The following is a 12,755-nucleotide window of genomic DNA, read 5'->3' as shown; positions in this document are numbered from 1 at the left end:
GATAACGAAGCACCTGCTTGGAGGCGCCAGGTTTGGCCCTAGATAGAATGGTGAGGACAAACTTCAAGTAATGAAAGAGTGACTTTATGGATAAAAATACAGATAATAGCTTAGCGTTTAACAGACCTTAGCTTAATTTTTTTTGGGGGGGATGTGTGTTGGGAGGCATGTAGGGGTTGTCTGAACCTAGATTTTACTTCTCTATAGATACGCTGGGGTATAGGAACAAAGTCCTAGGCTAGTCACCTTAAATGCCTGGAACTGACCCGGAAGCTTCTTTTTTTTTTTTTTTTTTTTTTCTGAGACAGGGTTTCTCTGTATAGCCCTGGCTGTCCTGGAACTCACTTTGTAGATCAGGCTGGCCTCGAACTCAGAAATCGGCCTGCCTCTGCCTCCCGAGTGCTGGGATTAAAGGCGTGCGCCACCATGCCCGGCTCCTCAGGAATTTCTATGGAAGTTGTATTGGTGGAAGTGGGATATGTACTTGGGAAAGTCCCATAAGCTAAACAAAGCATAAAGGGGAATTCCTCTAGGACTGGGAAAATGACAGCAGGGTCAAGTAGCAAAGGCAGGGACTCCTGACTCTATGTTGGGCTCAGGGTTTAGGCTCCAGGCAGGTAGGGCCAGCCCAACCCGAATAACAATGGCATCTGAAGGAATTCCAAGCTCCAAGACTGTCATCTGGCTGCAGATGTAGAAAGGCTTCCATTTGTCCTGGGTCTTTCCGGGCACATCGACCATGGCCATGACATCGCTGGTGACTGCAAGCCATGGCAGCCTTGGTCACATTGATCACATAGGGGCCTAAAGTGCCCACTAAGTAGTCATGGAGACGCCAGCACTTTTCCTACACAGAGAAAAGATAGGTCAAAGCTCCTTTTCTATGACTTGGCATGGCTTCTCCCCTATCTTGGGGCTCCAGCATGTGCACGATGAGGGGCAACGCTCACCTCAGAGCTAGAGAAGCTCAGGTCCCCCCAGAGTACCACTCCAGCTGTTCCCAGTGCGGCACTCACTCCAATAGTCTGCATCAGGTCGTCCTGCAGGCAGAGAACTGTTAAGCCCAAGCTTGACTGGCCAGATCCATCAGGGCCCAACTTTACCACGACACCATTTGGTTTACTGCTATGATTCTGCCTCTAGAGTAGAGCGCTTTTAACAGAGCCTCTAAGTAATTTCTTAGAACTTCCATTCAGAGAATAACAGTCCTTAGACCAGGGACCACTGATATCTCCCAGTACATCACCATACCTCCCTAGTCCAGGACAGGGTCTTTTTGTTGTTTTGACTTTCAAGACAGGGTTTCTCTGAGTAGCCCTGGCTGTCCTGGAACTTGCTCTGTAGACCAGAATGGCCTCAAACTCACAGAGATCCACCTGCTTCTGCCTCCCCAGTACTGGGATTAAAGGTGTGCATTACCACTGCCTGGACTAGGATAGGGTCTTTTTTTTTTTTAATTAATTAATTAATTTATTTATTTATTTTTGGTTTTTCCGAGACAGGGTTTCTCTGTATCCCTAGCTGTCCTGGAACTCACTTTGTAGACCAGGCTGGTCTTGAACTCAGAAATCAGCCTGCCTCTGCCTCCCAGGTGCTGGGATTAAAGCTGTGTGCCACCACGCCCAGCTAGGGTCTTTTAAAAAACCCCCAGATCATGACTACCTCCAAGTCCTTTTGGGAAAGTTTTCTCTTCAGACCTTTCTAGGACATGGCTGTTTCTCTAGACTCTGATCCTTAGACCTGAGCTTCTCCTTACCAGAGACAGGAATCTCCCAGAGCTCCGGTGTGTGAGGCGAGAATAAGCCAGAACAGGTAGAGGGTGTGAATGCTCCAAAAGGGCTACACGGAAGGCTTCCTCCAGGCGGTGTCGGACAAAGGCCTGACGGTAGGCAAGTGGCAGTCTGGGTGGGAGGTAGATGCTAGGGAAGAGAGCACTGGAGGCAGCCCAGAGCCAACGCAGTTGGGTGTTTCGGGTGGTGATGGCTGCATGGCAGTGGCCTGTGTAGTTGGAAGCCATCTTATGCCAGCCATTGCCACAGGCTGGATATCTGTAAAAGCCCCAGAGGCCACTCGGGCGAAGTGTCCGGCCCAGCTGCAGAGTGTATTCCATGAGTGCACGGGCAGCCTGCTCAAAGCTAGTATGGGCTTTGTGGAGCTGTTCCTGAGGATCCAAGCCAGGGAACATCTGCTGTGTCCAAACCCAGGAGGCTGCCAGGTAGACTTGTCGATGGGGGCCCCAGTTCCCAGCCCAGAGTGGGTACCATTCTTCCCAGTCCAGCACTGCCAAGCCAGCAAAGCTAGATCCTAGGCTGTGTAGGATCTGGTGGGCAGCTCGTGCCAAGTGGTGGTCTAAGGACACAGCCTGAGGGATTCCCCCATTGTGGGCTGTACCTCTAGGTCCAAAGTAAGGATAAAGACCAAACTGGTTCTTGTAGAAGATGGAGATGTTTTGGCCGTGAAAATGTTGGCCGTGGTTGGCTACAATGCCGAGGGCATCGAGAGGCAGATGCACACCAAAATGGGCCTTACATCTTGCTGAGGGTACATTCCATACCACAGAAAAAGGATGTTCAGGAACCTGCAGCAAAGCTTGGCCATGCATCAGGCACAGGGTTAACCCCACCACCATCATTAGGCCTAGGTGCATGATCATGCCACAGAGATGGAGACCTGCAGGAAAGGGGGTATGGGCTTAGAGTCCATGGCCAAAGAGACAAACTGCCTTTTGCACAGCAAGCAAAGCTTCCCCTCGTTGCTCTCCTCAGGGAATGGGACCAAGCTGGGGGGTGGGGGCAGGGATGGGGTAAATATGGCCTCCAAGTATTCCACGGGTCTCCCAAAGAACCCATACCCTTAGCATCCTGGGCTGCTCCCCTCCAGGGTCCTCCATCTCTGTCAGGGTACAGAGAGTACAGGGTACTCTGAGGCCTCACAGACTCATGGACATCATAAATCCTTTTCCTTCCCCTGCCCACATTGCCTCTGTTTCAGTAACACTCCGTTCTTGCCTCCTTGCTTCATCCATAGTCAGCACTCAGGTCTCTCACATCACCTCTCAGATCAGGGAACTTCCCAGATCCCTTAGGGAAGTGAGGGTGCCTGGGCTCCTAGCATGAGCCCTGCTGCTCTCTTCACCTTGGCCTGTCTACAGATTCCTCATTGCCTGTGTCCAGTGCAGGACCTCCGATGGGTCACATCGGAAGTGCTCTGTGAGTGATAATGAGTGGAAGGGGAAAGGAACAGTTACCCTGGGTGTGGGAGAGGAGGCACAAAAGACAGATATTACCTCATCAATAGCCAACTTGGGTAGTAAGGGTTCTGTCAGTCATAGGGGATCTGGGAATGGGAGTCAACCAATAAACTGTCACAGCCATACCTAATGGAAGCCTTTATTCAGCCACACTGACAGCTCTGAGCCAGAGCTCCAAAGCCACCCCCTGGCCTGCTGGGACCCATGAAAGATACACAGGGTAAGGTTGTCCACAGGGGGTTGTGGGGGCTGAAGTATGGCCTGTGGGCTGAGGCTGGCTCTGTTCTGGGCAATCCAGTGTCCCAGAGAGACAGAGCCATCAGATGTCTTTTTCCATCCAGAATATAGGGCACCCCTTCAGATCTCGATAGCATGTCTCTAGTGGGCTTTGAGGAAGGGGCTCGGGTGAAGGAGGCGGTGAGGCGGTCAGAGACTGGGGTAGGGGAGGAGGTGGTGGCAATGGGGGTCCCTTGGAGCTCCTTGGGACAGCTTGGGCAGCTAGGATAGGCTCCTTGCAGGGTGGCTGGGGGCAGGGTGGCTTAGAGAAGGCACGTAGGACAGTGGTGGACAGTCGACGGTTGGTGAAGGCCAAACCCTGCACAGGCTCACCCAGTTGGTAGCCCAGATGGGCATAGAAGTACAGCTGGTCATGAGTGGTGAGGTGTAGCCGTCGGAAACCCCGGGCTCTGGCAAAGGCCTCCAAGCCTTCCATGAGGCGGCGACCAAAGCCACGGCCCCTCAGAGGCCGGGCTACCACCACTGTCTCTACTAAGAGGCTGTGGGGTTGGTCTAGTACCCGTGATAAGCGGGCATGGCCCACCACAACAGGGGCTGCTCCAGGTGTGGGTTGGGGGCTCAGCAGCATCAGGCAGAGGGGGAAGGCATCTGAGGACTGGCCCAGGGAGTGGAGACGGGAGGCACGACTGCGGGGCCACTGGTCATTGATGAGATCAGCACAGGCACTCATGAGCTCGGGTCGGCAGTGTACAGGCTCCAGGATTAATTCAGGCAGCTTGGGAACTGGGAGCTCCTTTGCCTGGTGTTGAGGATCCAGGGTAAGCTCAGCTGGGCCAGGACTGAGGCTCATCTCTGGGTGGCATGTGGGATCCAGGGTCAGCTCAGCTAGCCTAGGACTCAGCGACAGCTCTGGCTGGCGTGCAGGATCCAGGGTTAGCTTGGACAGGTTGAATCTCAGGGTCAACTCTGGCTGGCGTGCAGGATCTAGAGTCAGCTTTGCTGGGCTGGTACTCAGGATCAGCTCCATCCGGTGCACGGGGTCTAAGGTAGGGGTCAGCTTGACTGGGCCAGGGCTCAGAGTCAGCTCCGGCCTACAGGTGGAATCCAGGCTCAGCTAGCTGTGTCAGGCAAGAAGCCAAGGTCACTTTCTGTTAGGTTTCAGATGGCTTAATGCCTGGCTGGAGGGTAAGGCCACAGTCTCCAGGAAGTGGCATCTCCTTATATAAGGGATTACCTCCTGGGTATAACAGCCATGCGAGGCTGTGTCAGGAAGATACAGTTGGGGCAGGGAAGGACTGATGAGAGGAGGGGGAGGGGTGTGCATCCTGGGATTGGGGGATGGTATGCTTCACCTTGTCCCACATGCACTTGAAAGCACCTGCAGTCTAGAGGAGACCCATCCCAACCCCTGTGAGGAGAACTCATGGAGACTAGCTGAGTGTCCTGACCCAACACTGGAGGGAAGCTGGCAGTACTAAGAAATGCTGAAGGCTGGGCTCTGGCTACAAATCTCCTATCATTTGTCACACCTCACTATGTCAGGCTTGCCACCCTAGCCCACTTGCTCACCATTTTTTGTTTTGCTTGGGTTCCCTCTCCCCGTCCCCCCCACTTCTCCAGGGTATGTATAGCCTGTGTTTGCCTCAAAATAGTGACTTAAGTGCCTCAGCCTCCTAGTAGCCCATGACTGTAGCTTGCTGGCCTTGGCAGACAGTGCAAACCAGCCATCATACTTTTAGCTTGCCCCCACCTGAGTTTTTCAGAAGACCTCTCCCAGGAGTCACCCCCACCTCCCACACCCCTCCTCCCCCTATACAGACAGGTCAGCTCTCCTCCAACCCTGAGCTTTTTCAGTTATCTGAGCCACAAAAGTGGCTCCTGGGACACTCACACCCACCCCAAACAGGCTCAACCCCCCCAACCCCTTACTGCTTTCCCTCCTCGGGACACGGAACCTGTGGCCCTCCGTTCCAATCCGTCCAATTCAGGACACTTTGGCCTTGGGTCCTTCTGTCCCTACACATGGGGCTCTGATGGTACTGCCGTGGAGCTTGGCCCATTACATAGAATGTGGCTTTTGCAAGTCTGCTTGCCTCTGGTCTGAGTTTCATAGTCACCCTGATAAGGACCATGGCTTCCTTCCTAAATCTACAGGTGTCCAACGGCCACTACTTTGGGGACCTGGGCCTCCCTGCTGAAACTCCACTGCACTGTTTTTTTTTTTTTTTTTTTTTTGGTTTTTTTGTTTGTTTGTTTTTTTGAGACAGGGTTTCTATGTGTAACTGACCTGGCTGACCTGGAACTCACTTGTAGGCAACAAAGATCTGCCTGTCTTTGCCTCTAGTGCTGGGATGAAAGGTGTAGACCATAATGCTCCAGCTAGAAACTCCATTGTTTACCTGCCTTATTCTAGGATCTGCTGGCAGGAGGGTCTATGTTGGGGGATTTCTTGCAGTGGATGGACAGTGGGTCCCACTCCTTTACTCATTTACTGTAGGACGGGCCTCCTGACTCCCTTTCCCAAATTTCCCTGAGCCTGAGGACAGCCCTCTCCCCCCTTCCCCCCAAATCTCAAACACCAGGCTTTAAGCCTCTTACCTGGCTCAGGTGGCTCCGCAGACACAGTACTCCCTCCCCAGCTCCCACACCTTCTAAGTAAGGCCAGGAAGGAGGAACCTTAGGGTCCGCCCCTAGCTCAGAGCGCCAGGGTTCCCCCCCCAGACAGGTTTAACCCCTTCATTGCGGACCCCACCACTGTAAGTGGAGCGAAGCTTCGGGTCTTCAGGGAGAGTCTGCACTTACCCCTTGTGGGCCATGGGCCATGGATCTTTTGGGAGTGGGGGTTTTGAAAGCTCGATTATGGTGGGTGTGGCTTAACAAGCACTAAGCTCTAAGGGAAAGGGAAACACTGGGAAGACTTGAGCGACACTGTAACTTTGGGGACCACAGGCGCAGGGTGGATAAACGGGCAGCATGTGAGAAGTGAGGGTGATACTGACATGTTAAAGCCGAATTCCGGGATGATCCACGTCCTGCCTGCGCTCGGTCGGGTAACTCGCTGTCTCTGGCTCCAACTCCTCGGTCTGCCTACGCTGGTCCCAGCAGTACGGAGGACTCACTGCAGTCTTCGCAGGAGACAGAGCACCTCCTCCTAAGTTCTCAGTGCCCGCCCGGAACGTCCCTACCTAGACACCCCGCCCCTGGTTCTGAGCGTCACAACAGAACTCCTGTAGGCCCATTCTGTCCCTGGCTTCTTCCCTTCCGGTGGTGACTGGCAACTAGGCCCGTAGTTTCCTTTCGTTGGCTCCGCCTCCTCTTGGCTCTAGCCGGCTTCTAGCAGCTTGCCTGTGTTCAGCTCCGCCTGCCCCTCTCCTAGCTCCAGGCTCAAAGAAATGAGAGTTTCACTTTGTTTCCGCTCTTGTAGGGTCTCCAGTCCTCGTGGGTTGGTGGAAATGGCCTGATCAGGTGGAACTTCCTCCTGATCATGGAAAGCAGTCGTCTTCAGACAACACAATTGGATGAAAGTATAGAGCCTTTCCAGTGCCTTCTGGGTTCTGAGACCTGCCTATTTTAGGAGCTAATTAAACAGCTAAGTAATATAAGACAGCTTTGTTTGCCGGGTTGAGTGATGCTAGTACTCTGAGCAGATTCAGGGATCCTATAGAGTGATGCTTGTGTTTCCCCAGCCCTCTGAGGGTACCATCAGCATGCAGTAGGTGTGCAAGGTTCTATCTTTGGAGCTAGATAGCCTAGATTTCAAAATGCATCTCTCCTGGTTGGTTGGTTGTTTTGTTTTGTTTTTTGTTTGTTTGGTTTTTTTTGTTTGTTTTTTTTGTTTTTGAGACAGGGTTTCTCTGTGTAGCCCTGGCTGTCCTGGAACTCACTCTGTAGACGAGGCTGGCCTCAAACTCAGAAATTGGCCTGCCTCTGCCTCCCAAGTGCTGGGATTAAAGGCATGCGCCAACAGTGTCTCTCTGTGTAGTCCTGGCTGTCCTGGAGCTCAATATGTAGACCAGGCTGGCCTTGCCTCCCAAGTACTGGGATCTAAGGTGTGCATCATCCATGCCTGGCCTTGCTTGTCTCTTCTTGCTGGGCAACCCTCAGTGGCTGGGTAGCTTGTGTGAGGTAAGTGAATGAAAAAGGCTCAGCTTCCCTGCATGTCCATTGCAAAGACTGAATGAGTTAGCCCACTTCTAGTGCTTGCTTATTAGCATAGGGCTTGGCACAGAGCTGACATATGGCAAATGCCAGCTTTTGTGTCTGCTGACTCATAGATTCTGGAGGAACTGCCTGTGATCCTGCTGACAATTAGGTCCTTCTAGGCTCAGAATGGATAGTGCCTGTCCTAAACTCTGATTCACTATGTGACTATTCCCGTGACTGTGCCTATGTGCCTGTGGCCATGTCAGTGGTGGAGTGTACTCCTGTGACTTATGGGCATGTGACTGTATTTGAGGAAGTCCTAGGTAGGCCCTGGGTATGTCAGGTGTTCAGTGTGTGCAGTTGGGTGCAGCTAATCATCACATACCCCGCTTGTCACACCACTTGCCTCTCCATCCACGGTAGCATCGGCACCTGAATTTCATAGCCATCTGCGCCCGGTCCTTAAGTGAGAGGGTACCCTTGAGGCTCGGGGGCCTGCCATCATGTGTTAGCTCAATGGAGAAACTGGCAGGGTTGAGGGTGAGGAGAGCCTCAGGATAACTTGGATGGCGGACACAGCGACCATGGCCGGAACACAGAGCTTCGCTGCACAAAAGAGCTGCACTGGTCACGTTCACGATGAAGGGCCCAAGTGTGGAATCCATGTATGCTTTAATGGCCTGGCATGATTCCTGAGTGGGAAGGGGATCATAAGGACCACCACAGCCATGTGCTTGCCTGGTGCTTAGCCAGGATGTCAGGAGTAGCGAGAGGAAGCCAGTCTCCCCTCATCCCTGCCCTACTCCCAGGCCTCCACTTACCTTGGTACTTGTTTTGTCTGAGCTTAGCCAGAGCACTGCTCCTGCCACTCCCTGGGCTGCACTCTCCCCCAGGCTGTGCTCCAGTTCCTCCTGGGAAGGAGATTGCAGGCACGGTTGTATAAGGCTTACTGTCCTTCCTCCCTGTGGGAACTGCTGGGACATCACTGGATGGGACAAATAATCTCTAACCTTCACCTGAGGCCGCTCTAGTGTTGGTGGCCAGGGGCAAGCCTGTTCTCTGTTCTGAATTTCTCATGCTTCATACAGAATTTAGCATAAAGTAGATGTTTTGTGGGGGGGGGGGTGGGGGGGGGGGAATGAATGGACAAAGCACTGGAGTATTTAAGTCAGGAGTAAAACAATTTGGACGAAGCCCCAAGAACCTCCCCTACTTTCCCCAAAGATTGTAATACTCTGAAGTCAAGTGGACTCAGCGGTTGGACTATTACCATATTACCTAACAAGGACGGCTGACAAAGTCACAGAGGACTCACCAGGGGCAGAAGATAATCTGTCATTTCATAGAAGATCTGGACGTAGGGCATTACGGGCACATGGGGGTCTCTGGAAACTATAGCCACACGGAGCGCCTCTTGCACACGGTGTCGAACGTACATCTGTGACTTCTCTGTGCCCATCAGTGCTGCAGGCAAATAAATACTGGGGTAAAGGGCATAGCTCTGGTTCCACAACCACCCTAGCTGGTCGTTCTGATCACGGACGAATACTGGGCACTGGCCTGTGTAGTTGAGACTTAGAAAGTCGTTGTTGTAGCAGTCAGGGAAGCCATAGTAGCCCCAGAGGCCACGGGGACGCAGTACCTGCCCCAGTTGGAGGGTGCCTGCCATCCAGGCCTCTGCAGCTTCCTGGAACTGGTTTTTGGCTGCTGCCTCCACTAAAGTTTCTGGCCAATCAGGGTGCTCTGCCTGGACCAGTTCCATTGAGCGCTGCCGATAAATGTCCTTGCTGTCCCAGTTGAAGGCCCACCGTGGGCGCCAAGCCTCCCAATCAATGACTGCCAGTCCTGAGAAGTCAGGTTCAGGCATGGCAGCCTTGATGTCCTGGAATGTGTGAGCAAGGTGGGTAACCAGGCTGGCATTCTGGGGCAGACCACCAAATACGGGTTCCCCTGTGGGTGTATAGTAGGGGTAGGTGCCCAATTCCTCTCTGTAGAAAATTGTCATGTTAGAGCCTTGGAAACTCTGCTCCTTGTTGGCAACCACATCGAAGACACTGACATCCACATCCACTCCATACTCCGTCAGGCACCAATGAGTGTCTCCATTCCAAACAGTGATGAATGGCCGGTTGGATACCACGGAACCTCTGCAGACTTGGGCCAACTCGAGCAAAGTCAGGAAGAGAGTAGAGATGCGAAGCAGGTGGCCTGCGGTGGCAGGGGATGAGCCTGGGGAAACCTGGCCAAGGGAGGCAGAGTTCAAGGCATGTCTCAAACTTTTTGACCCCTACTTAAAGTAGCTGGGTCCAGTCCCTTGATCACAGTTTTGTCCCTGCTGAGATGTCAGCTGGACACTGATCTGCAGGGATCAGCAAGGTCAGAGAGCAGACCGGAGACTTGGAAAGGGGCATTGCCATGAAGGGTATAAGTGAATCTCCTCTGTGGCCAGGAACCTGCCATCTGCGTCCCCTCAAGCTTTGCCTTGGCCTGACCTTACCCACTTTCCTCCCAGGGGCCAGAGGAACCCATTACATCGGTCCTGAAAGAGGAGCTGAGACCTAGGCCCTAGGTCCTGGCCGACCTGGTGAACAAGGGAGACTATTCCGTTTCTTCCACCAGAAAAACTGGCAGCCACTGGGGGAAAGAGATGCTCAAGCGGCCAAAACCAGCCCAGCCCTGGAGACCCTCCAGCTGCCCACTGGTCCCTGCTGACCTCAGGACTGAAGGGCTTCATTCTCCAAACTTTCTGAGCATGCTGTGTAAGCCCAAGCATGTCTTGGCCGGATTCTGTCCCGCAAGCTGGTCCTAGTTGCACCAGCTTAGAGAAGCTGCGGCGGCTGCTGCTCAGGGAAACTTGGAGCTTTTGGAGATAGTCACCCCACCCAACCAATAGGCTGGCCTTGGCACGGGGCGGGGCGGGACTGGGGCTGGACTAGCAAACAGCCCCTCCTACTCAGACAACACTCTTTGTGTGGACAGCCGGGCAAGCAAATGTGTGGTCCCGCAGTGTGGTCCCTGAGGACTATATGCTTCCAGAGTACTTTCTCCTCACTGTGACAGTTTTGGCCCTAGGCACTTTTGTCTTTGTGGGACCCCCTCCTCATTGAAACAAGTTGGGTTTTTTGTTTGTTTTTGCCTTAGGCAGGCAAGAAAGGTCAGAGACTGTCTTCACACAGGGTACAAAAACATTGCTCCAACAGTTTGGGTTTTGCTTGTTTTGGGCTGGGATCTCCTGTTTGCTAGCCAAGTGCTTTACTGCTGAGCTCTGTCCCTAATCCCGTCCAAAAGGCATTTCCTGCTATCCAAGCTCCACGGGCCCGCACATGCCCACGTGGACATATAAGTAAATGTAAAACGCTACCTTAGGAAGGAAAACGTGTGAAGAGCAATAGAGGAACGCATTGAATTGACCCTTGGCTTTTACTTTACACATGTATACACACACACACACACACACACACACACACACACACGTACACAAGCCAAACAAATAAACCTTTTGTTCTTAAGTCCTGTCTGTGCCTGCTGTGCCTAATGGTTAACCTGTCCTTGTTTGTTTCTGGAAGGTTCTGTGTTCATGAAGTTGAGTTGTGTCATCATGCTCTGTCTATTCTAGGTCAGTGATTGCATCTTTGTGACGCTCTAGTTGGTAACTGGGCTCGTGCCCAAATTCCCAGGTATTTATACCTGCAAGTGTGAGGACTCAGTTCCTGGGATGATGTACGAGACCTTGCTGTTTGGTGATCGTGAGACCCTGGATCTGCATGGCCGTGGAAATGAGCAGGGGTGTATTAGTGAGTACACGCATAAGTAACGTGTGTGTTCATGCAGTTGTGAGTTACAAGTTCACTGAATCACAGGCTGCTTACTGAGATGATCTGGTTGCTCAGGTCCGGGCTTGCCTGCCAAGTTAGGAAAGTAGAAGGGAAAGGCATGGCCCCGCCCAGAATAAAGCAGTTGTCTGGGCCTGCAGTTGTGTCTGATTCTGAATGACCGAACCCCTTAGGCATTCACCTTGGGGCTACCATATAGGCGTGGCCTCCCTGGCAGTGTGTGCTTAGTGCCTTTGATCTACCCCACCTTCCTAACCTGACCTTTCCCCTAGCCCTCAGAGACTGTGGTGTCACGTGACTTTTTCCGTGAACAATCTTCTATTCATTTCCAGACACCACAGGTGACCACAGGTGAGAGAATTGATTCTAAGTCTAGCTTGGTAAATCAATGAGGTTTCGGGGCCACATTACCGGAGGAACATAGGGAGCTGCTTACAGAAACATGGGACACTCAAAGACAGCTGCATCACCAAAAGGTCGACCCTAGGCCAGAACAACAGTTGACAAAAGTTGTAGCTTTGGTACAGCTTGCCAGCTTGTAGGTAGCGCCTCTCCAGCAATTATTTATTACTTTTTAGTTTTGGAGAGGGGCCTTGTGAATCTTATAATTTTTTAATATTATGTGTGCATGTATATTTTTTATTTATTTTTTTAATTATCAAGAGAATTTAGCTGCTCTTCCAGAGGACTGGAGCTCAGTTCTCAGCACCCGTGCCAAGTGGCTTGCAACTAGTTCCAGAGATGCTGACATCTTCTTCTGGCACAGAGGTGACATATAATCACAGTCATACACACAGGTCAATGGAAGGCCTGTGAGTCAGTAGTTTTCTCCTCTGTCACCCCGACTCTGGGCATTGAGCTTAGGTCATCAGGTCTCACGTGCCTTTACCCTCTGAGCCATTTTGCTCACCCAAATTATTAACTTCTTGAATCTCCAGAGCTTAGGGAAGTTTCCTTAGCTTTCTAAGGAGTTTGTTTGAGGCAGGGTTTCTCTGTCCTGGAACTCAGGAACCAGGCTGGCCTCAAACTCAGAGATTCGCCTGCCTCTGCCTCCAGAGTGGTGGGATCAAAGGCCTGTGCCGCTGCCACCATCACTTGGCAGCTGAGTTTTATGTGCCTTGTTTAACCTTCTTGGAGGGAATGTTTTTAAGTTAGAGGAAGTAGCTACATAGTCCCTGGGGTTTCAGGGGAAGAAATGTGAAGTGGTGGACAGGATTTGCCCCAAGAGTGTGTTCAAAGCTAGATGGACATAGGTCACAACTTGTAGGACAGATTACAGGCATGGGGAAAGT

At 52.2% G+C, this 12,755-nt stretch overlaps 3 protein-coding genes across 4 annotated transcripts; all 3 read right to left on the bottom strand.

The window, feature by feature from the left end:
• Positions 1-62: 62 nt before the first annotated feature.
• Positions 63-6,126, bottom strand: Hyal3 (hyaluronoglucosaminidase 3). The gene is made up of 4 exons (NM_178020.3): positions 6,086-6,126; positions 1,757-2,670; positions 951-1,040; positions 63-847 (listed from the first exon to the last, which is right to left on the bottom strand). Exons 2-4 carry the CDS (start codon positions 2,651-2,653, stop codon positions 596-598), a joined length of 1,239 nt encoding a protein of 412 aa, NP_821139.2. The 5' UTR covers positions 2,654-2,670; positions 6,086-6,126; the 3' UTR covers positions 63-595.
• On the bottom strand, positions 3,374-6,753 carry Naa80 (N(alpha)-acetyltransferase 80, NatH catalytic subunit). The gene is made up of 2 exons (NM_019750.4): positions 6,487-6,753; positions 3,374-4,605 (listed from the first exon to the last, which is right to left on the bottom strand). Exon 2 carries the CDS (start codon positions 4,512-4,514, stop codon positions 3,570-3,572), a length of 945 nt encoding a protein of 314 aa, NP_062724.1. The 5' UTR covers positions 4,515-4,605; positions 6,487-6,753; the 3' UTR covers positions 3,374-3,569.
• On the bottom strand, positions 5,723-10,472 carry Hyal1 (hyaluronoglucosaminidase 1). 2 transcript variants are annotated; one of them, NM_001331161.2, is made up of 5 exons: positions 10,344-10,472; positions 8,946-9,869; positions 8,452-8,541; positions 8,037-8,322; positions 5,723-6,965 (listed from the first exon to the last, which is right to left on the bottom strand). In NM_001331161.2, exons 1-5 carry the CDS (start codon positions 10,362-10,364, stop codon positions 6,949-6,951), a joined length of 1,338 nt encoding a protein of 445 aa, NP_001318090.2. In that variant the 5' UTR covers positions 10,365-10,472; the 3' UTR covers positions 5,723-6,948. The 2 variants fall into 2 exon arrangements, with proteins under 2 accessions (NP_001318090.2, NP_032343.3); NM_008317.6 differs by having other exon boundaries at positions 6,471-8,322.
• Between the last annotated feature and the right edge of the window lie 2,283 nt (positions 10,473-12,755).

Source organism: Mus musculus, chromosome 9 (genome assembly GCF_000001635.26).
Source record: "Mus musculus strain C57BL/6J chromosome 9, GRCm38.p6 C57BL/6J".
Classification (NCBI taxonomy): domain Eukaryota; kingdom Metazoa; phylum Chordata; class Mammalia; order Rodentia; family Muridae; genus Mus; species Mus musculus.
The sequence above is the reverse complement of the archived record's forward strand: the minus strand, read 5'-3'. Positions and strand labels throughout refer to the sequence as shown.

Excerpts from the sequence above, each read along its gene's own strand:
- Hyal3 (NM_178020.3), bottom strand. The coding sequence starts at position 2,653 with ATGATCATGCACCTAGGCCTAATGATGGTGGTGGGGTTAACCCTGTGC. Across the intron at positions 1,041-1,756 it reads CTGGGAGATTCCTGTCTCTG|GACGACCTGATGCAGACTAT; the intron begins GTAAGGAGAAGC and ends CTCTGCCTGCAG. Across the intron at positions 848-950 it reads TGAGCTTCTCTAGCTCTGAG|GAAAAGTGCTGGCGTCTCCA; the intron begins GTGAGCGTTGCC and ends TTCTCTGTGTAG.
- Hyal1 (NM_008317.6), bottom strand. The coding sequence starts at position 10,364 with ATGAAGCCCTTCAGTCCTGAG. Across the intron at positions 8,542-8,945 it reads CAGATTATCTTCTGCCCCTG|GAGGAACTGGAGCACAGCCT; the intron begins GTGAGTCCTCTG and ends TCTCCTTCCCAG. Across the intron at positions 8,323-8,451 it reads CAGACAAAACAAGTACCAAG|GAATCATGCCAGGCCATTAA; the intron begins GTAAGTGGAGGC and ends CTTCCCACTCAG.
- Naa80 (NM_019750.4), bottom strand. The coding sequence starts at position 4,514 with ATGGAGCTGATCCTGAGTACCAGCCCAGCAAAGCTGACTCTAGATCCT.